We start from the raw sequence: 15,148 nt of genomic DNA, 5'->3' as shown, positions 1-15,148 counted from the left end.
GCGAGGGTGAGGGATGGGTGACATGGGTGAAGGTGGTCTAATGGTATAAACTTCCAGTTGTAAGATAAATAAGTGCTGGCGACATAATGTACAGCATGGTGACTACAGTTAACAATACTGTATTGTGTACTGGAAAATTGTTAATGGAGTAAATCTTAAAAATCCTTATCACAAGGAAAACACTTTGTAACTAGGTATATATAGTACTGGATGTTACCTAAGCTTGTTGTGGTAATCACTTCACAATATACTAAATCATTATGTTGCACACCTAAAACTAATGTTAAACGTCCATTATATCTCAATAAAAAAAGGATTTTTAAAATTTTTATATTTAATCCTTTTTGTACTCTTTTATCCTACTTGGGTTATGTCTTAGACAAGACCAAATCTAAAATAAGTGCAGGAAAATATTACTCTGTCTTTTACCTTTATTAAACATTGGGGTATTTAAATTTTATCCTAACATAAAATACTGTTCAATTTTTTTTAAAAAACATGTAATACAACCCTACAATCTAAATACAAGAAATATTATACATTTCTGCTATGAATCAATAAAAGACTGACTGCCCTACATTTACAGGTTTGCAACATTACACTTGCATACTTAAAAATGCAGTTACTATAAAAGGTGTTGCTTAAAGGTAGTGTTTTCAATGCAGCATGGATTTTAAAGGAGCATGTAGCATATAAGAAATGGTGCTTTCAAGAAAAATTTATTTTCTGTCTCTCAGTAAAGAAAAAGCATTTGAGTATTAGATTCCCTCTGATTAGATTTTCAGATTGGTTCAGATATACAGACCTAGAAATCATTTTGGAGAATGACCTTACTAGGCTTTGTAAAAACATAAAACATAATTCATATGTAATCAAGTGTCATACAATTGCTACCAAATCTAAACCAATTTTTAAGACCTAGGAAGAAGTCAAGTAATTGTGATGTGGTGCATCCTCCATTTTTCCTTACACTTTGAGCATTTTTATGCAATATCCCATATGAATCCATAAGCTAACCCAAACAGAACAAGAGCTTTTAAATGCAGGAAATGGAGGCCAGTGGGAGAAACAATTGCGCACCTTCCCTTTGCTTTTTTCTCCCTTTGCTTTTTAATTAAGTGACAAGTCTCAATATGAATTCATTAGAAACCTGATAGCTCAATTAAGCACTACACTAACTCTCTACTCCAGGGCAATGCTTCAATATCAGTTAACAGAGTTCGGATGTAACCCGAGCAAAAAATGGGGGCCAAAGTTATATTCATCTGACCATTCGGGAAAAATGTTGCAATTAAGGAGAGACAAAAAGCCCCAATATCTACAGACTGTTAAAAGTTAAATGAAAAAAGACCATAATGGTTTCTCCTGCAGCAAAAAATTCTTTAGGTTTGTATTATGCAGCAAACCCCCTCAGTTAGCTTGAATTTGGTTTCACTGATAAATCTAGCACAACAGTGAAAAAAGAAGTGGAAAGAAACTACTGTGCGGAGAAAAAAGTTTATTGGCAGAAACATCCATTTGGGGAGAATTAGCAAATGATCCAAATGAACATGGAGCATGCACCGAAGACCTGTGCTGTAAACTGAAGTGAGTGACATCTAGAAGATATATACTTTGAATATACAGTCAACAGTGGTAACATTTCCATTGGTTAAATAAATGTAATTTTTTCACTTACCTAACAAAAACTGAGCATCTAGTACAGACCAGTCAGGCATGGTGCTAGGCTGTGAACAATGGCAAGGATGCTCAATGCCACACCGCCCACAAGGGCTTCCTTCCCCTCCACGTTTAACGTCCTGCAAAACCCACTCTCACCCTGTCTCTCTGTGCAGAGTCTGACTGGCCAGCAGTGGGGCCCAGGCCCATTCCAGCAGTTCCCTAAGTTGAGATCCACTGCCTTAATAGTTTTCCATATACTGCTTTTCCTTGCAGCATCCACCTTCTAACATATGCCATCATTGGTAGGGAGCAGCCTCCAGCCACTAGATGGAGCACTTTGAGGGCAGGGGTGTGTGTCTGTTTTGTTCACTGCTGAATCCCCAGTACCTGCACACAGTAGGCACTCAATAAGTAGTTGAGTAAATTAATGAGAAACCACCAGGAATCCTCCCCTAACACAATCTACTAGGGAGAGAGGAAAACAGTTAAACAAATACAAAACCACAGCCATGGCAAGTTTTGAATGTTCTTTAAGAGGACATTACCAGGAAAATATGACCAAGTGTGGAACATCAGAAAGTAACTCTAGAAGAAGAAGAAAGATGGAGCAAGGGGCAGTTTTTCCAAGAAAGAAGAGGGTTCTTGGGGAAATGGAGAAGAAAGGGACTGTGGCTTGGCCATGGCACTGGTATGGCCAGGCAGGTAGAGCTGCACCAACCCCACCTTGATATCATGTGAATGAACTATGAGATGCCTCCAAGGCCAGTTCAAGGGTAGAGCAGTCATATTTTTATCCCCAGTACTGGGGATGATCTCTAAGAGTCAGTCAGGGTGCTGGAATGTCTGTAGGGAGTATAAACTCCATTCTACACCTTCACCCATCAGTACCCATCCTGGGCACCCCGAGGAGTGTGGGAAAAGCAAAGTGAGCTAGTGACATTTGCTCTAACATATGTACCAGAGCAACCACTGAGCGACAGACTAGATGACCCCTGACCCCCGCATGGGCGCCTCCCTTCTCGAAAATCCAACCTCCGTATTCCACACAGGCAGATAGGCCAGCCTGGCCCAAAGCCACTCTCTTTACCTAAGCCCATGGGCCACATCATGCAGGCACTAGTCAATCAAGAGTAGCTAGCATCATGAGCTCACACCACAATACCAGGAAACTTCTCCTTTCTCATAACATTAAAGTGCTGGCATGTGTCATAACACCCCACAAATCTGAGTTAACAACAAACAGCAGAACCCCAACGCTAACTCCAATGAGACCCCCTGCATCTGGAGCCCTGGGGAACTTGCTATTCTTGGTAGACAAGTTTTCAAATGAAGGGCATATTCTTCAGAGCACCGATATGTTTTTAATTTAACCATAGCAGGTAAAAAAAGCTATCAAATGCATTACTTGTTCCTTTCCTTTCGTAAACAAACGATGGTGTACACAAATGATGGCTCATGGTGACCCCCGCACTATGGCGAAGTTCATCAGAGACTTACAGAACCTCTGGCTGGTGACAGGCAAGGCGCTAGGTGGTGGGATTTATAGGCACATTCCTGAGGAGTCTGTAGGACAATCTCAGGCACTGGGCCAGCTTTCTTAAATCGCAGCACTTTTTTACTTCTGGGCATGACATTTTATAATTTCCTGGCCTGCTTCCTTCCATTTGGGTTGCCAACTGTCTACTCTGCCTGGATCTGTCTGTAAGAATCCCTGTTTTTTTTTAATTTACTGCTTCCAATCTACTGTGGGCTGAGAAAACCAGATTATGAAACTGGTTAGCATTGTGTCTCTAAAATAAGAATAAATAAGTTCTAGGTAAGAAACCCAAGTGAAACGCTGTAAATCAACCACACTATTGTTTGTGAGTGTGTGGTCTTTATGACATCAGCTCCAGCTGTGCAGAGGCAACCTGGGGCTGTAAGAATTCACATTGCGAAGTCAGATGGCCTTAGTTTCTATTCCAGGAGTATGCTCTTAGGCCAGTCACTTGTGAAGATTCTCTGCCTCAGTTTTGCAAATAATATGAGTGTCTTCCTGCTGAGGTGGACGTAAAGACTGAAGAAGATGCTGCCCATCACCAGGCACATAGCACACTCTTGAGAAGTATTAGTTGCTATTGTCATTATCATCATCATCAACTGGGCTCAAATATGTCAGTGCCAACAGGATATGGCTTCAACAGTGCCTGCCACAGCCAACGTCCCCTAACCACAGTCCCCTGTTCAGGAAGCAACTTTAGACTGCTCTTTGCAAAAGGATGGCCACCAATTAAATCAAGAGTGGCAAAGTGGCAGGGCAATCTTTTAACTTTTGAAATCACCAGCATATGCAGGAGTAGCTTAATATAAATGGCTCACCCCATTTATATTAGGAGTAATGATCACCAGTCAAGCCCAGAGGCGGGTTTCCTCCAGGTCAAGACTGGCCAGTAGTTGGCAGACACACACAGGGACAGAGGTGCTCGCCAAAGGAGACAAGAAGGCCCAGAGTGGGAAGAAAGGTATGTTGCTGGATCCTAAGAATTTACTGGACCAGTTCCAGTTCAGTGTCTGTTCCATGTCCCCTCACAATAGATCCTGTGACTTATGATGGCCTGAGTGATTTTTCTGCTCTTTGCAACCTAAAAGCCTGCCAAACCAGCCCTGGGAGGCTACCAAGTAGCTGAGCTCCCTCCAAATATCGCCTTAACTGATGAGGTCATACAAGTCAGCAGCAAAAGGGAAAACCTGCAGTCTTAGAGCAGTCAACCAGCGAACCTGGGGCATATGGAACAAGGAGGTGCCTGAGTGCCCCAGAGACCACCCTCCACCTGCCCCCACCCCTGCCCCATGCCACCTGCAAGCTCCAGCTGAAAGGCTCCACATAGGCCTTTCCACAGAAACAACGGCTGGGCTTCCACAATTTCCTAGGAATTAAGTATCAAGGAAGAGGTGAGCAGAGCAGAGTTATTTCTGTGGCTTAAGTAAGAAGCGCCAAGTTATGAAACTAGGCAAACCTCTGAGGTTGATTATAAAATGGTAGGAAGATGGTTTTTAATAATGACGACAGCCTGTAGAACATACAGCATTTCCCAGGTACGTTCACACGCTACACCTCACTTGAACCTCTTACTGACCCTGTGAGGTGAGGGGTCAGGAGCTCCACTTCCAGACGTGGAAACTGAGGATAAGCGGTTAAAACACTGAGTTCAGGGCTCCACCTGGGTCAGTTATTCTGCTGGTCCAGGGTCACCTACCAGCTATCTTCTAAGGCTTCCCGGAAGATCAGACAATACACAAAGTAGGATTGTGTCCCCACACATCTCATTACTGTTCAAAGCAATTACCATGCAAAGGAAGACCTGAACTAAAGCTAGGCATAAACTGTGGGTTCATTTTGTTTTCTGTCTGTTTTTAATTCACTTAGAATACTACTTCATTTGCACTTAGAATCCCAGCCCCTACCTGGATGCCCGGAGGTAAAGCTACCTGACCCAATTCACTTCCCAGGGCCCATGGAATCAACAACACACAAGGAAATAGAAACAGGCCTTGATTAACTGATACAATTAGCTAAAAGAATGCCATCTACCCGGGTGAGGTCTGCAGCTTCTGAAATCCCAGGCAAGGCTGTGCAGCGCAGGGAGAAGGAAGGTGGAGGGTGCCTGCTCAGTAAGAGACACAAGGAGGTTTTTGGCTCCAGCAAAAACAAACCTTCAAAGGGAACAGAAGCTGTGGGAGCTTCAAAGACCCCCTGCAGGACCAATTCACACCTACAAATGTTTATCTAAGCAGTCATTTAATGATGGCTCCTTCAGTGAATGGGTGCTCAGCCTTACCTCAAAAATCGTTATTCCTCCAAAAAGGGATTGGGTCGGGGCAGAGGCGAGAGAAGTTCTGGGCTGTTTTCTGAAAGAGACCTTAGTCCAGAAGAAAACAAATACTCAACATAGTGAATATCATCACAGACTTATTTATAATACTAATTATTAAAAAAATGGGAAACATACTTCTAAGAAAATGTAAATGGTTAAATAAACCACTACACATGGTACAGCTATGGGTTACTAAAAAAAATCATGCAGCCATTAAAATCCGGTTTTAATATTTTAATAGGATTTTCCTGTTTAGAAGAAAAAAACCACCATTGGATAATGTTAAGAAAAAAGTAACATGCAAAAATACACTTAAAGTCTGACTTGAACTTTATAAAACCAACAGACTAGAATGGCGAGGAGACTTCTCAGGAGTTTGTGGTGTTCCCTGCAGCAGCCCAGTTCCAATGCCTGGGTGTCTGGCACAAGCAGGGCACTTAATGAAAATGAACTCATTATTTACTTCCTGTTAATTAAATAATGTCTAACATCTATACAAGGTATTCAGATAAGCAGATAGAATGATATGATCACAGATGTATATACGTATAATAGGCCAACTATACTGAAGTTTAGTAACAGTGGTTAGTTCTTATAATGGGGAGCTCTTAGTGTGGTGATTAGAGAAGAAATGTATTTGCTCCTATCTTCTGTACTCTTTCAATTTTCCACAAAGGCTCTATATGGCTTTTATCACTTTTTTTAAGTGCTGTTTTTCTTTAGGGAACCTGGGGCAGTGGTGGGGGCCAGAAATCTGGCCCATTCGGTCAGAGAAGGAACCTCCAAGTGAGTCTCCCATTCCTACTGGGTCACACTGTCGACCTGGCCAAGAGTCACTCCTGCCCCCATCTCACCATTCATTTACAACCAGAGGGAAACTCGGCACCGAGCTATCCGAGAGGGCAAAGGTCACAGATAGCTCTCTTCCTCATTTGCTTAGAAAAGCTCTAGGAGATAATTAAAAGCAGAATCTACATAGACAAAGTTATAATGGTCCTTGATAGAAGAGTTCAAGGAGTCCAAGTGTCAGAATCAAGGCCCATCCTGGTCACATCTCTGAGCCATTTTTTCCCCTTGGGAAACACATTTATAAAGGAAAGCAGAGGAAATAAAGATAGACACACACACCTGAACACACTAAGCTCCTTAACAAAATGTGAACATGTGAAAATTCTGTTTGATTCTTTAAAGTGGCCACATTTGCTAGTGGTAGGAGAATGGACTTCAAAATGCAAGCCCCTGGTTAGAACACTGCCATTTACTGCCCAGATGTGACTTGGGCTCCTTCCCTTACCCTCTCAGTGCCTGCATTCCCACCTCTAACAGGGTGGTTTAACTCACTGCGTACTGCTGTTGTAAGGCTTTAAATGAGCTACTAAAGGTAAATGCACATAATAGGCCCTGGGCGAATCTTCCAGTTCTGAGAGTCCCTGTTCACTATGGGCACTTGGTCACAGGTGGAGGAGTTTTTAAGTAAAAACAATTAGTCACTAAGCTCATGGAAACATAAGCTCCCAATTTAAGACTACAGAATCCAGAGACCACTTAGCCTGAATGGACTATGCTGAAAAGTCAATGTAATGAGAGAACAGCAGGTCTCAGTGAAAACGAGAGAACTAGAAGCCAGAAAAACCTGGGCTGTAAACTCACTTTGGTGTCTTATAAGCCAGGCAGCCTCAGGCAAACCACTCACCAAAGTTGGTCTCAGTTCACACACCTGAGGTCATTAATACTCAAGGTCATTATTGGCAGGTGTATGTAGCACTGTGTCCTGGGGAGACAGATCTGCAGGCCTTAGAACAGGGAGAACAATTACCACCTGAGCTCCCTCTGCCAAACCTGTGCCGTCCAAAGCTGCTGTCACAATCAAGGGGATCAAAGTGGTCTCGCATAGATGAAGCTTGCCAAGGACTGGTCACAAGCCATCCTCTGTATCACAAACTCCTGCAGGCTCCTAGCTTAGGTCTCAAATTCCAATCGAAACTCTCATTTGTTGAACTGGATTCAATGAATACACAAATGTCCCTAGAAGTAGCACACAGCACCACACCCTTTATTTGGGGATTCCTTGTAAATGAGGTTCTTGGGTGTTCTCCAGAAAGTAAGTTCAAGTGGAGGTGAGAAAGGGGAAGTGGAGAAAACTCGAACCTCAGAAGTCACACTTTCTAACTTCATCATTTTGCATAAGGCTGGCCCTATCTTTATTTTTAAACTGTGCTTATGTGGTTTATTTTAGAAATGCTTTTGTGCTATCATAAAACTGTGGGGAGAAAGGCATTAAATTTTACATTTAAAACCTGAGAAGCACAATTTCAACCTTTATCTTAGAGGAGGAAAACATTCATTGAAGGCTCACTGCTGGATTATGAACTTGCTCAAAGCATCTGTTAATATAGTTCAGGATAATGGGGAATAAACAAATAATCATTTAAAGCTACTACTTGTTTTATGCACTTTTTTCTTTTCTTTTCTTTTCTTTTTCTATAAATGTATCTGAATTCAACTTATTCCGTTAATTCACAGCCTATTCCCTAAATCATTAGGGCCAAATTGAAAGGTCCAAAAAACTACAAAACAACTCTAGGAAACTACACATTTGTTCACAATGAAAAGCAAAAAGCAAGCCCTAGAGAAAGAGTTCTCAAGTCTGAGGATACTGTTAGTAGTGATGCCGTTTGTTAACCCCTAAAACTATACGACAAACTGTGCATGTATGTATTGGGGGTGGGGAGAAGGTGGTTTGGACAAAGTTTATCCAAGATCTTCATCAGCTTTCCAAAGGATTCCAAGAGAAATCCCATAGGAAACATCCTTAGTAGGGATCTCCTAGTGACCAGAGAGCTTTCAAGTGTCTCTGTAATTAAAGATGGAGCACTGTACAGTTCAAGGGGGAAAGTTCAAGGCCTACATTCTAGGGTTCCCATTGCCACTACTCAGCTTTCTCATCTTAAACAAATTCTTTAAACATTCTATCCCTCGGTCAGTTTCCACATCTGTAAAACGAAGGTGTTGGAAGTAAAATGATCACTTCACTTCAAGATGCTTAAAAATACCTAGACAGTGAGGTACAGCTTCAGCAACCACAGGAAAAGATGTCAAAAAGGCTTGCACAGAATCCTGCCTGTTCCCAGAAGAACTGCTGAAGATACTCACCAGTGATTTCCTTGGAGAGGTCAAAGACAGAAGCCATTTCCTTCTCTTTCTCTTTCTTCTACTCCAGAAAGCCAAATTTGAGTTTCTCAATAATGCCCTTTCAAGGGATTTGAACTATGAAGTTCATGTAGTAATTCTGTAAGGGTGCACATGAAGCTCAAAGGATACAAAATAGAATTTCTCTAAAGCCTCATTACAAATCATGTAATCACTGAAGCACTTATTTAAGGTGGTGTCATCTACATCTGTTAATATATATATAACTGATGAAAATTAATTATGGGTGTCAGAAAAATGGATGTCTTAATATAATCCTGGAAGTCTGGGTCAAAAATATTGCTCTGTTACAAAAGAATTTTCCTTCACTCCATATTGTTCTTCCACACCTTTAAGTAATAAATGTCTGATTTTCACAAAAGTACAAGTGAGATGGAAGTTCTCAACCACCTGGCACCAAATCTTTATTGTCACATAAGGCTAAATTTCACTAAAAGCAACTTTATTTTTTAGCTAATACACTTGTATATATTCTATAGTATTGTGACTTGGCCATGATACCATAAATTTTCATTCTAATTATCAGACCTCATAAATCAAGGCAAACGTACATGTGGGGGCTTATGGCAGCAAATTAAACTGAAGCCTTTTCATAGGCACTTGCTAATAAAGGAACAAGAAGATGAAAATTGATCATGTTTTTATAAACCATTAATAAATGAATGCTCAGTGCACCCCTCAAGCAGTCTAAAACCCATTCACAAAAGGATAAACTAATGTTCATGGTAATGAGTTAAAAGTCAGTATGAGAGGTGAAAGCTAGACAGATGAAACCTAGAGATTTAACTTCAGAATCACCTAGTCTAAAGCCCTGAAGAGATTAGCATTTGATTTGGGGAGTTCTACATCTCACATATGCAAGAGTGACTTACAGAAAACATCAATATAAATAGCAAAGTAGTTGCTCTTGGAGCAGACACCACATGTTGCTTGCTATGCATGAGCATTCTGAGCACATTTCAGGGCTCATTCTTCATATTCATGTGTTCCAAAGTCAACAGTAAAAGGCAGTCACGTTTGCAAGCACCATTTCTCAAAGATAAAGAGTTCTGATAACCCAATGAGAAGAATGAATTAAAACTCAAGGTAGACAAGGCTACTGCATATAATGTTCTGCAGCACCATCCTCTCCTATAAAACAAGGCTGGAGCAGGAAAACATGCAAAAGGGGAACATGCAGAAAATCCAGAAGTGACTCTGCTAAATTAAAGAAAGAAATCCCTGCTCGGCAGAAAGAGCAAACTTGCTTTCTAAATACCGCTTTTCAGGTGAGACCCAATCCTGAGGGCCTGACCCCTTGTGGTCTTTAAGGAAAAACTAAAACAAGGGTGTGGATGTAAGATTTCTTGGCCCCATCAAAAAGAGGTAAAAAATGAGTTAAATTTAATTGGCAAAATGAAAGTTTCTAGGAAACTTCTTTCATTGCCAATCCCTAGAAAAAGCTCCAGCAGAGGATGTAGAGATTTGATATTTATTTGTAAATAAGAGGGCAAAGAAGATATGATTATTTTTATTGGATATAGGGTTTTTCCAAAATAAATATTTAATTCAAGTTTCCTAGGTGAGATCTCAGCTCCAGCTCCTTTAGAAGAATTAAAAGAATAAAGACCACCATGATCCTTCTACAACATTCTGTGAGACTGCTTTAGAAGACACCGAAAGGTTAGGCTTCATCTCGAGTTACTCCAGCATAACCCAGACAAAGAAATTCCTGAATGGCTAAAAGCATTTTTTTCTTACAAGCACCCACAAGAATAAGGTCAATGTAAATGTCATATAAACAAAGCAGTTCATTACTAACCATGATTTGTTTCCTTTTGTGAGAAAATTTTAATCCACTGTAACTGCACCCAACATTCACACATAAGTGCCCCCTGAAGAAGGGTTGAAGTACAGATTCATAATTGACCCTCACCTTGGGCTTTTCTTATGCTCGAAAAGCAAAAGGAATTGGAGGTTGAGAAATCCAAGTGGGGTTGATACTTTCTCCTTCACTGTCTACGATCAAGTACGGGAGGCTTTAATTTCCCATCCAATCACTCCGATAGAGGCTGGGGTGTTTGAGGAAATCCACAGACAACAATCAAACCTTTCACTTCAATGCCGCTTTCCCACCAGACCCCTTCCTGTTTCAATCCGGTTTGCGAAGTGTTTCCCCTATTCTACATTTCCTGAATCAACTACAGAATCTGCCAGCCTCAGCCAGTTCCTCTGGTACTCAGCTGAGAGGCACCCCTTCCTTCCCTGGGTAGCACAAGGCTGCTCTGGTTTTCAACTGGCCTAACGTGGAAATGCACTGTAGACACTCACTAACTCTTTCACAGCCAGAAACACAGAGGCGAGGGTCTGGGGCTGCCACCTCGTCGACTAGGAAACTGACCCGCCAAGCACAGGTTAAAGCAGATTTGTGGAAACTAGTTTTGGCCCCAAATCCAGTGTGCCAGTGACTGTCATTGGGAAGAAAAAGGAGGAGTGAGAACTACAAAGTCTCCAACTCAGTTACTTAGCAACTGGATGAAACTTGCCTCACTACAGAGGGTAAGGAGGCATCTCCCGCCCATTCAGAGTAACAGTCTCCATTTACATGCAAATAGATAAAGACAAAAGGGAAAGGGAAATCTAAATTAGCAACTGGAGTTTACAGCAGTGGGGCTGAGGAAGATTTTTAAAATAGTTTCTCCTAAGAAGGAGACAGAATATATACAAAGAAATAAATAAACATGAATGAATGAATGAATGAATGCAAGATCACAGGCCCCAACCAACTTAGTCACCCCTAGTAAAAGTCAATGCCATGGTGGATAGAGAGAAGACGCACACAGAAAGTTTAGTAGGTAAAATTAAAACAATTCCACTGCTAACACAAACTGAAGGCTTACAAAAAGATAACAATTGGAGGCTGGGAAAATTCCAGGGAAAGCCGTTCCGCCTGCTCGTGAGAAAAGCAAATAAACCATCAATCTTGAGAGCAGAACTCTATAGACTGTGGGTAGATTCAGAGACTCTTGGGGTCCCTAGACCTGCTCACAAACACCTGCACCCGATCATGAAAAAGTTTCCAAACTTGGATCAAACCCACACCCTTCCCAGGAGACACATGGCCCTGAGGGTTTTCCAAGCAAGACGGAGACACTGCTGCCCACTCGGCCCAGTAAAGTGCACCAGGCTTTTCCATTTGCTCAGGGAGCTCAAACTCTCGGGTGCTCAGCTACGAGCCATGCACCTGAACCAGGCTGCTCAGTCCCAGGCTCAGCGCAGGAAGAAAGAGGCCAGAGGGCTCCTCTTGCCGACCTCCATCCCCCAACCTCACACCTGGGCAAGGTGGGCAGGGCCCAGGAATGAGGGTAGACGCCAGCAGCCAAACCACTTACTTCTCGTACTCGGTGTTGTCTCTGTCACAGCGAGAATCCTTGTGCTTTTGCCAGTCTTTGCCATGCTTGCAGGTGGTGAGGAGCACTACGTCCTCCCCGTTGTGGACGTGATATAAGGCATTCCTGGTGTCTGACCCTATCCCTGTCAGGTACCTCTTCCCCTTGAATACCAGCATGTACTTCCTGAGAGGAGGAATGGTGTTAAACTTCAAAAACCCCCTCTCCCCTCCTGTCCTGGGGTGATCCTTAGAAAAGAGGGGAATAGAAACATCAAAGTTGGGTCGGAAGTTTTCAGTACTAATGCTGGCTTTAGCCAGCATCGCCTGGCCGATGTCAAACCCCACGTCCTCGGTGTAGTCAGGCCAAGTGCCAGAATATAAATTAAAAATTAAATGATTTCTACCATTGTTCCACAAGTGGAGACTCTGCACTTTAGATCTCAAATTGTGCACATACTGAGGTGACAACTGGTCTCTGTCTAAAGTATCCAGACTCAGGACAAAGAGGCACGCCTGGCTGGGGTCCGAGGTGTAGAACCTGGAGCCCTCGATGGCCGCTAGAATGTTTTGGTAACTTTCGGCGATTTTCTCCCCTTTTTGCTGCGGGTATACGTAGACTTTGAAGCCGTTTTTCTTGCAAAGGGTGAAATCGAAGCAGGACTCCATGCGGCACTTCTTGCCTTTGTAGATGCTCGAGTTGGCGTCTCGCTTCTGCCGGGGGGAAATGTGCACGTTGGAATCCTCGTTTTCCAATTGATCCCAAGGAACGAAGGGGCGCAAAGCGTCCGGGAAGCGGGGCCAGAAATGATCCGGACTCGGGTGGTGCAAGCCATTCCGACCGCTGTGCTCTTCTCTCCGGCTGTGGCTCCTCGATGCCCTAAACTGCAAGCCTCCGAAATAAAACAGAAGGGCGAGACAAGAGCCAGCTGAGAGCAGGATGAAATAGCGTTTTTTGGCCTGCATGTGTCCTGCCTGGGTCAAGAGGATTGTAAATAAACACAAGAATCACCCAAGTTTCCCAATCAACACTTTCAGCTCCAGTCCGCCATCTTCCCGCCTGTAAAGACTTCAAACTCTCCGCTCCCACCTTCTCTGGATGCCTTTCCCCAAGCCGTGGACTGATCCAGTGCATGTGGGCGATTTCTTTAACTTTCTCCCCTTCGGTCTTTCATCTTTGGGTTGCACAATGGACGGGAGAGAGCGGGACTGAATATCTTGCACCCAAGGCGGGCGAGCAGCGGACTGTAATTTCCTCGCATGCAACAAGACGGAGGAAAAGAAAGAGGGGGGAAAAAAGCTCCCGATACCCAATCAATGGCAAGACGAAGTGATTTCCTTGCCTCTCGGATTCCTCCCGGCAGCGTGGAAAACGAGCCCCGGAAAGCAACTTCAACTCATCCACTCTCCCGTGCAGAGCACTCCGGTTCCAACAAGTCAGCCGATGCCCGGGTTCAGCCGGCTAGTGCATCTTGCAGCCGGGGCGCCGTAACCTCACAAATCCCTGCATCTCTCTTTATCCCCTTCTGCAGCGGCTCCAAGACTCCGGCGGTGTTTACTCCTGCGCTCGCGGGGCCGGCCCCCGGGACGCGCGGTGGCCCGGCTGGAGGCGGCGGCGGCGGCGCTGGGTGACGGCGGCGGCGCGTCCTCCCCGCGGGCAGTGCCGGCCCCGAGCGGCGCTTCGCAGGCCCCCGCGCGATCGCTGCCGACCGCCGCGTTCGGTCGCCGAATGTTACCCGGTTCTGAATGTTACACTTACACATTCCATTCCCGACACGACAGCGCTGACCTCATCCATCCACGCAGCCCGCGCTGCCATTGGCCGAGCGTCACGTCCGGGGGGGGCGGTGCTTCCGCTGCGCCCATTCATAAGCCCCGGCCGCCGGCCGCGGCGCCGGCGCGGCGTTGGGGGCGCGGGGTGCGCGAGCTCCTCGAGGTCCCCGGGGCGCTTGGCCCTCAGCTGGAGAGCCTCTGGGTGTCAGGGTCCGAGCGCCACAGCCCCTCAGTGCTCTCCAGCCCGGACCCCGGCCTGGGCCGCACCGCCTCCTGCCGCCGACCCGGGAACCAGCGCCGCCCAGAGGCGCCTGCGGGCGGGCGGAGACCGGGAGCAAGTGACTGGCCGGCGCTCCCTGGGCTCCGCTGTGCGGGCTGCCCCGGGCGCCCTAGAGAATCCCGTCTCCTCGGGTGCTGCCGGGAACGCCTCCCCAGCAGACCGCGGGGAGTGTGCGGGTCCCTGGCGAAGAATGCTCAAAAATGGAGCAGTGGGGCGAGCCCGAGGGATGGGGGAGGAAGGAAAGACTTCATAGGAAGCAGACCCTTAGGATGCCTCTCCCCGCACACCTTCGACCCTCCGAGGCCCAATATTTTTATTTCCTACCAGCCATTTAAACAACTCCCTATTACCCCAAGAATAATTTCCAAGAATAAAGAAAAGATACTACAATCAAGAGGGATCGTTACAATTTTTTCACGTCTGTGTCTGTGCGCTGAGGGAATATACCCCTAATCCTAAATCCTAATTATCTAGGTGTGCACCCTTTCCTCCTTCCTGAAGCCCCTTTGTTTATTCTGTAGAAGCTTCCAAAGCTCCAATCACAGCGGGGGCGGGGGGAAGGGAGATACTTTCTAATGGCTGAGGAGAAACCGGTTAATTTAAGGTTGTCCCAGTCCCTAAAGTGATGTTAACTCTTTTTTTTGTGGTGGTGGGTTGGTGGTTTTTAAGGAAAAGTCTCTTAGGAATAGATGACTAGTCGAACTGCCAATTGTCCCAGCTGTACAAGAGAAAGTGGAGGCAGGAAATGACCTTATTTACAATTTGTGCAAGATGGTTGGACTTCCCTACAGCTGCCTCCCAGCCCCAGGCTCCTGCCAACCCCAGGGACCGTCACTGGACAACTCCTAAAGACCTGCCGTCCTTCTAAAGATCCTCCAGGACCACAAAGATGTGCTAGCTCTCAAACAGAATTTCTGGTCAAAGCCAAGCTCCCTGGCCTCAGAGCCTGAATTCCGCTTTACAGAGAACACCTCCCACCCTGTTCCCTAGCTGAAGTCCACA

At 44.8% G+C, this 15,148-nt stretch overlaps 1 protein-coding gene across 1 annotated transcript in view; it reads right to left on the bottom strand.

Annotated features, from left to right (window-relative positions):
- EXT1 (exostosin glycosyltransferase 1) overlaps positions 1-13,862 on the bottom strand; it is a 263,374-nt gene extending 249,512 nt beyond the window's left edge. The window contains exon 1 of the mRNA XM_036876278.2: positions 12,098-13,862. Within this exon, the coding sequence (XP_036732173.2) occupies positions 12,098-13,059 (962 nt within the window). The 5' untranslated portion in view covers positions 13,060-13,862. The remainder of the gene's footprint in view (positions 1-12,097) is intronic.
- Positions 13,863-15,148: the final 1,286 nt, after the last annotated feature.

The sequence above is a fragment of the Manis pentadactyla genome, chromosome 3, assembly GCF_030020395.1.
Source record: "Manis pentadactyla isolate mManPen7 chromosome 3, mManPen7.hap1, whole genome shotgun sequence".
Lineage (NCBI taxonomy): Eukaryota > Metazoa > Chordata > Mammalia > Pholidota > Manidae > Manis > Manis pentadactyla.
Note: the sequence above shows the minus strand (reverse complement) of the source record. Positions and strands in the feature narration are given on the sequence as shown.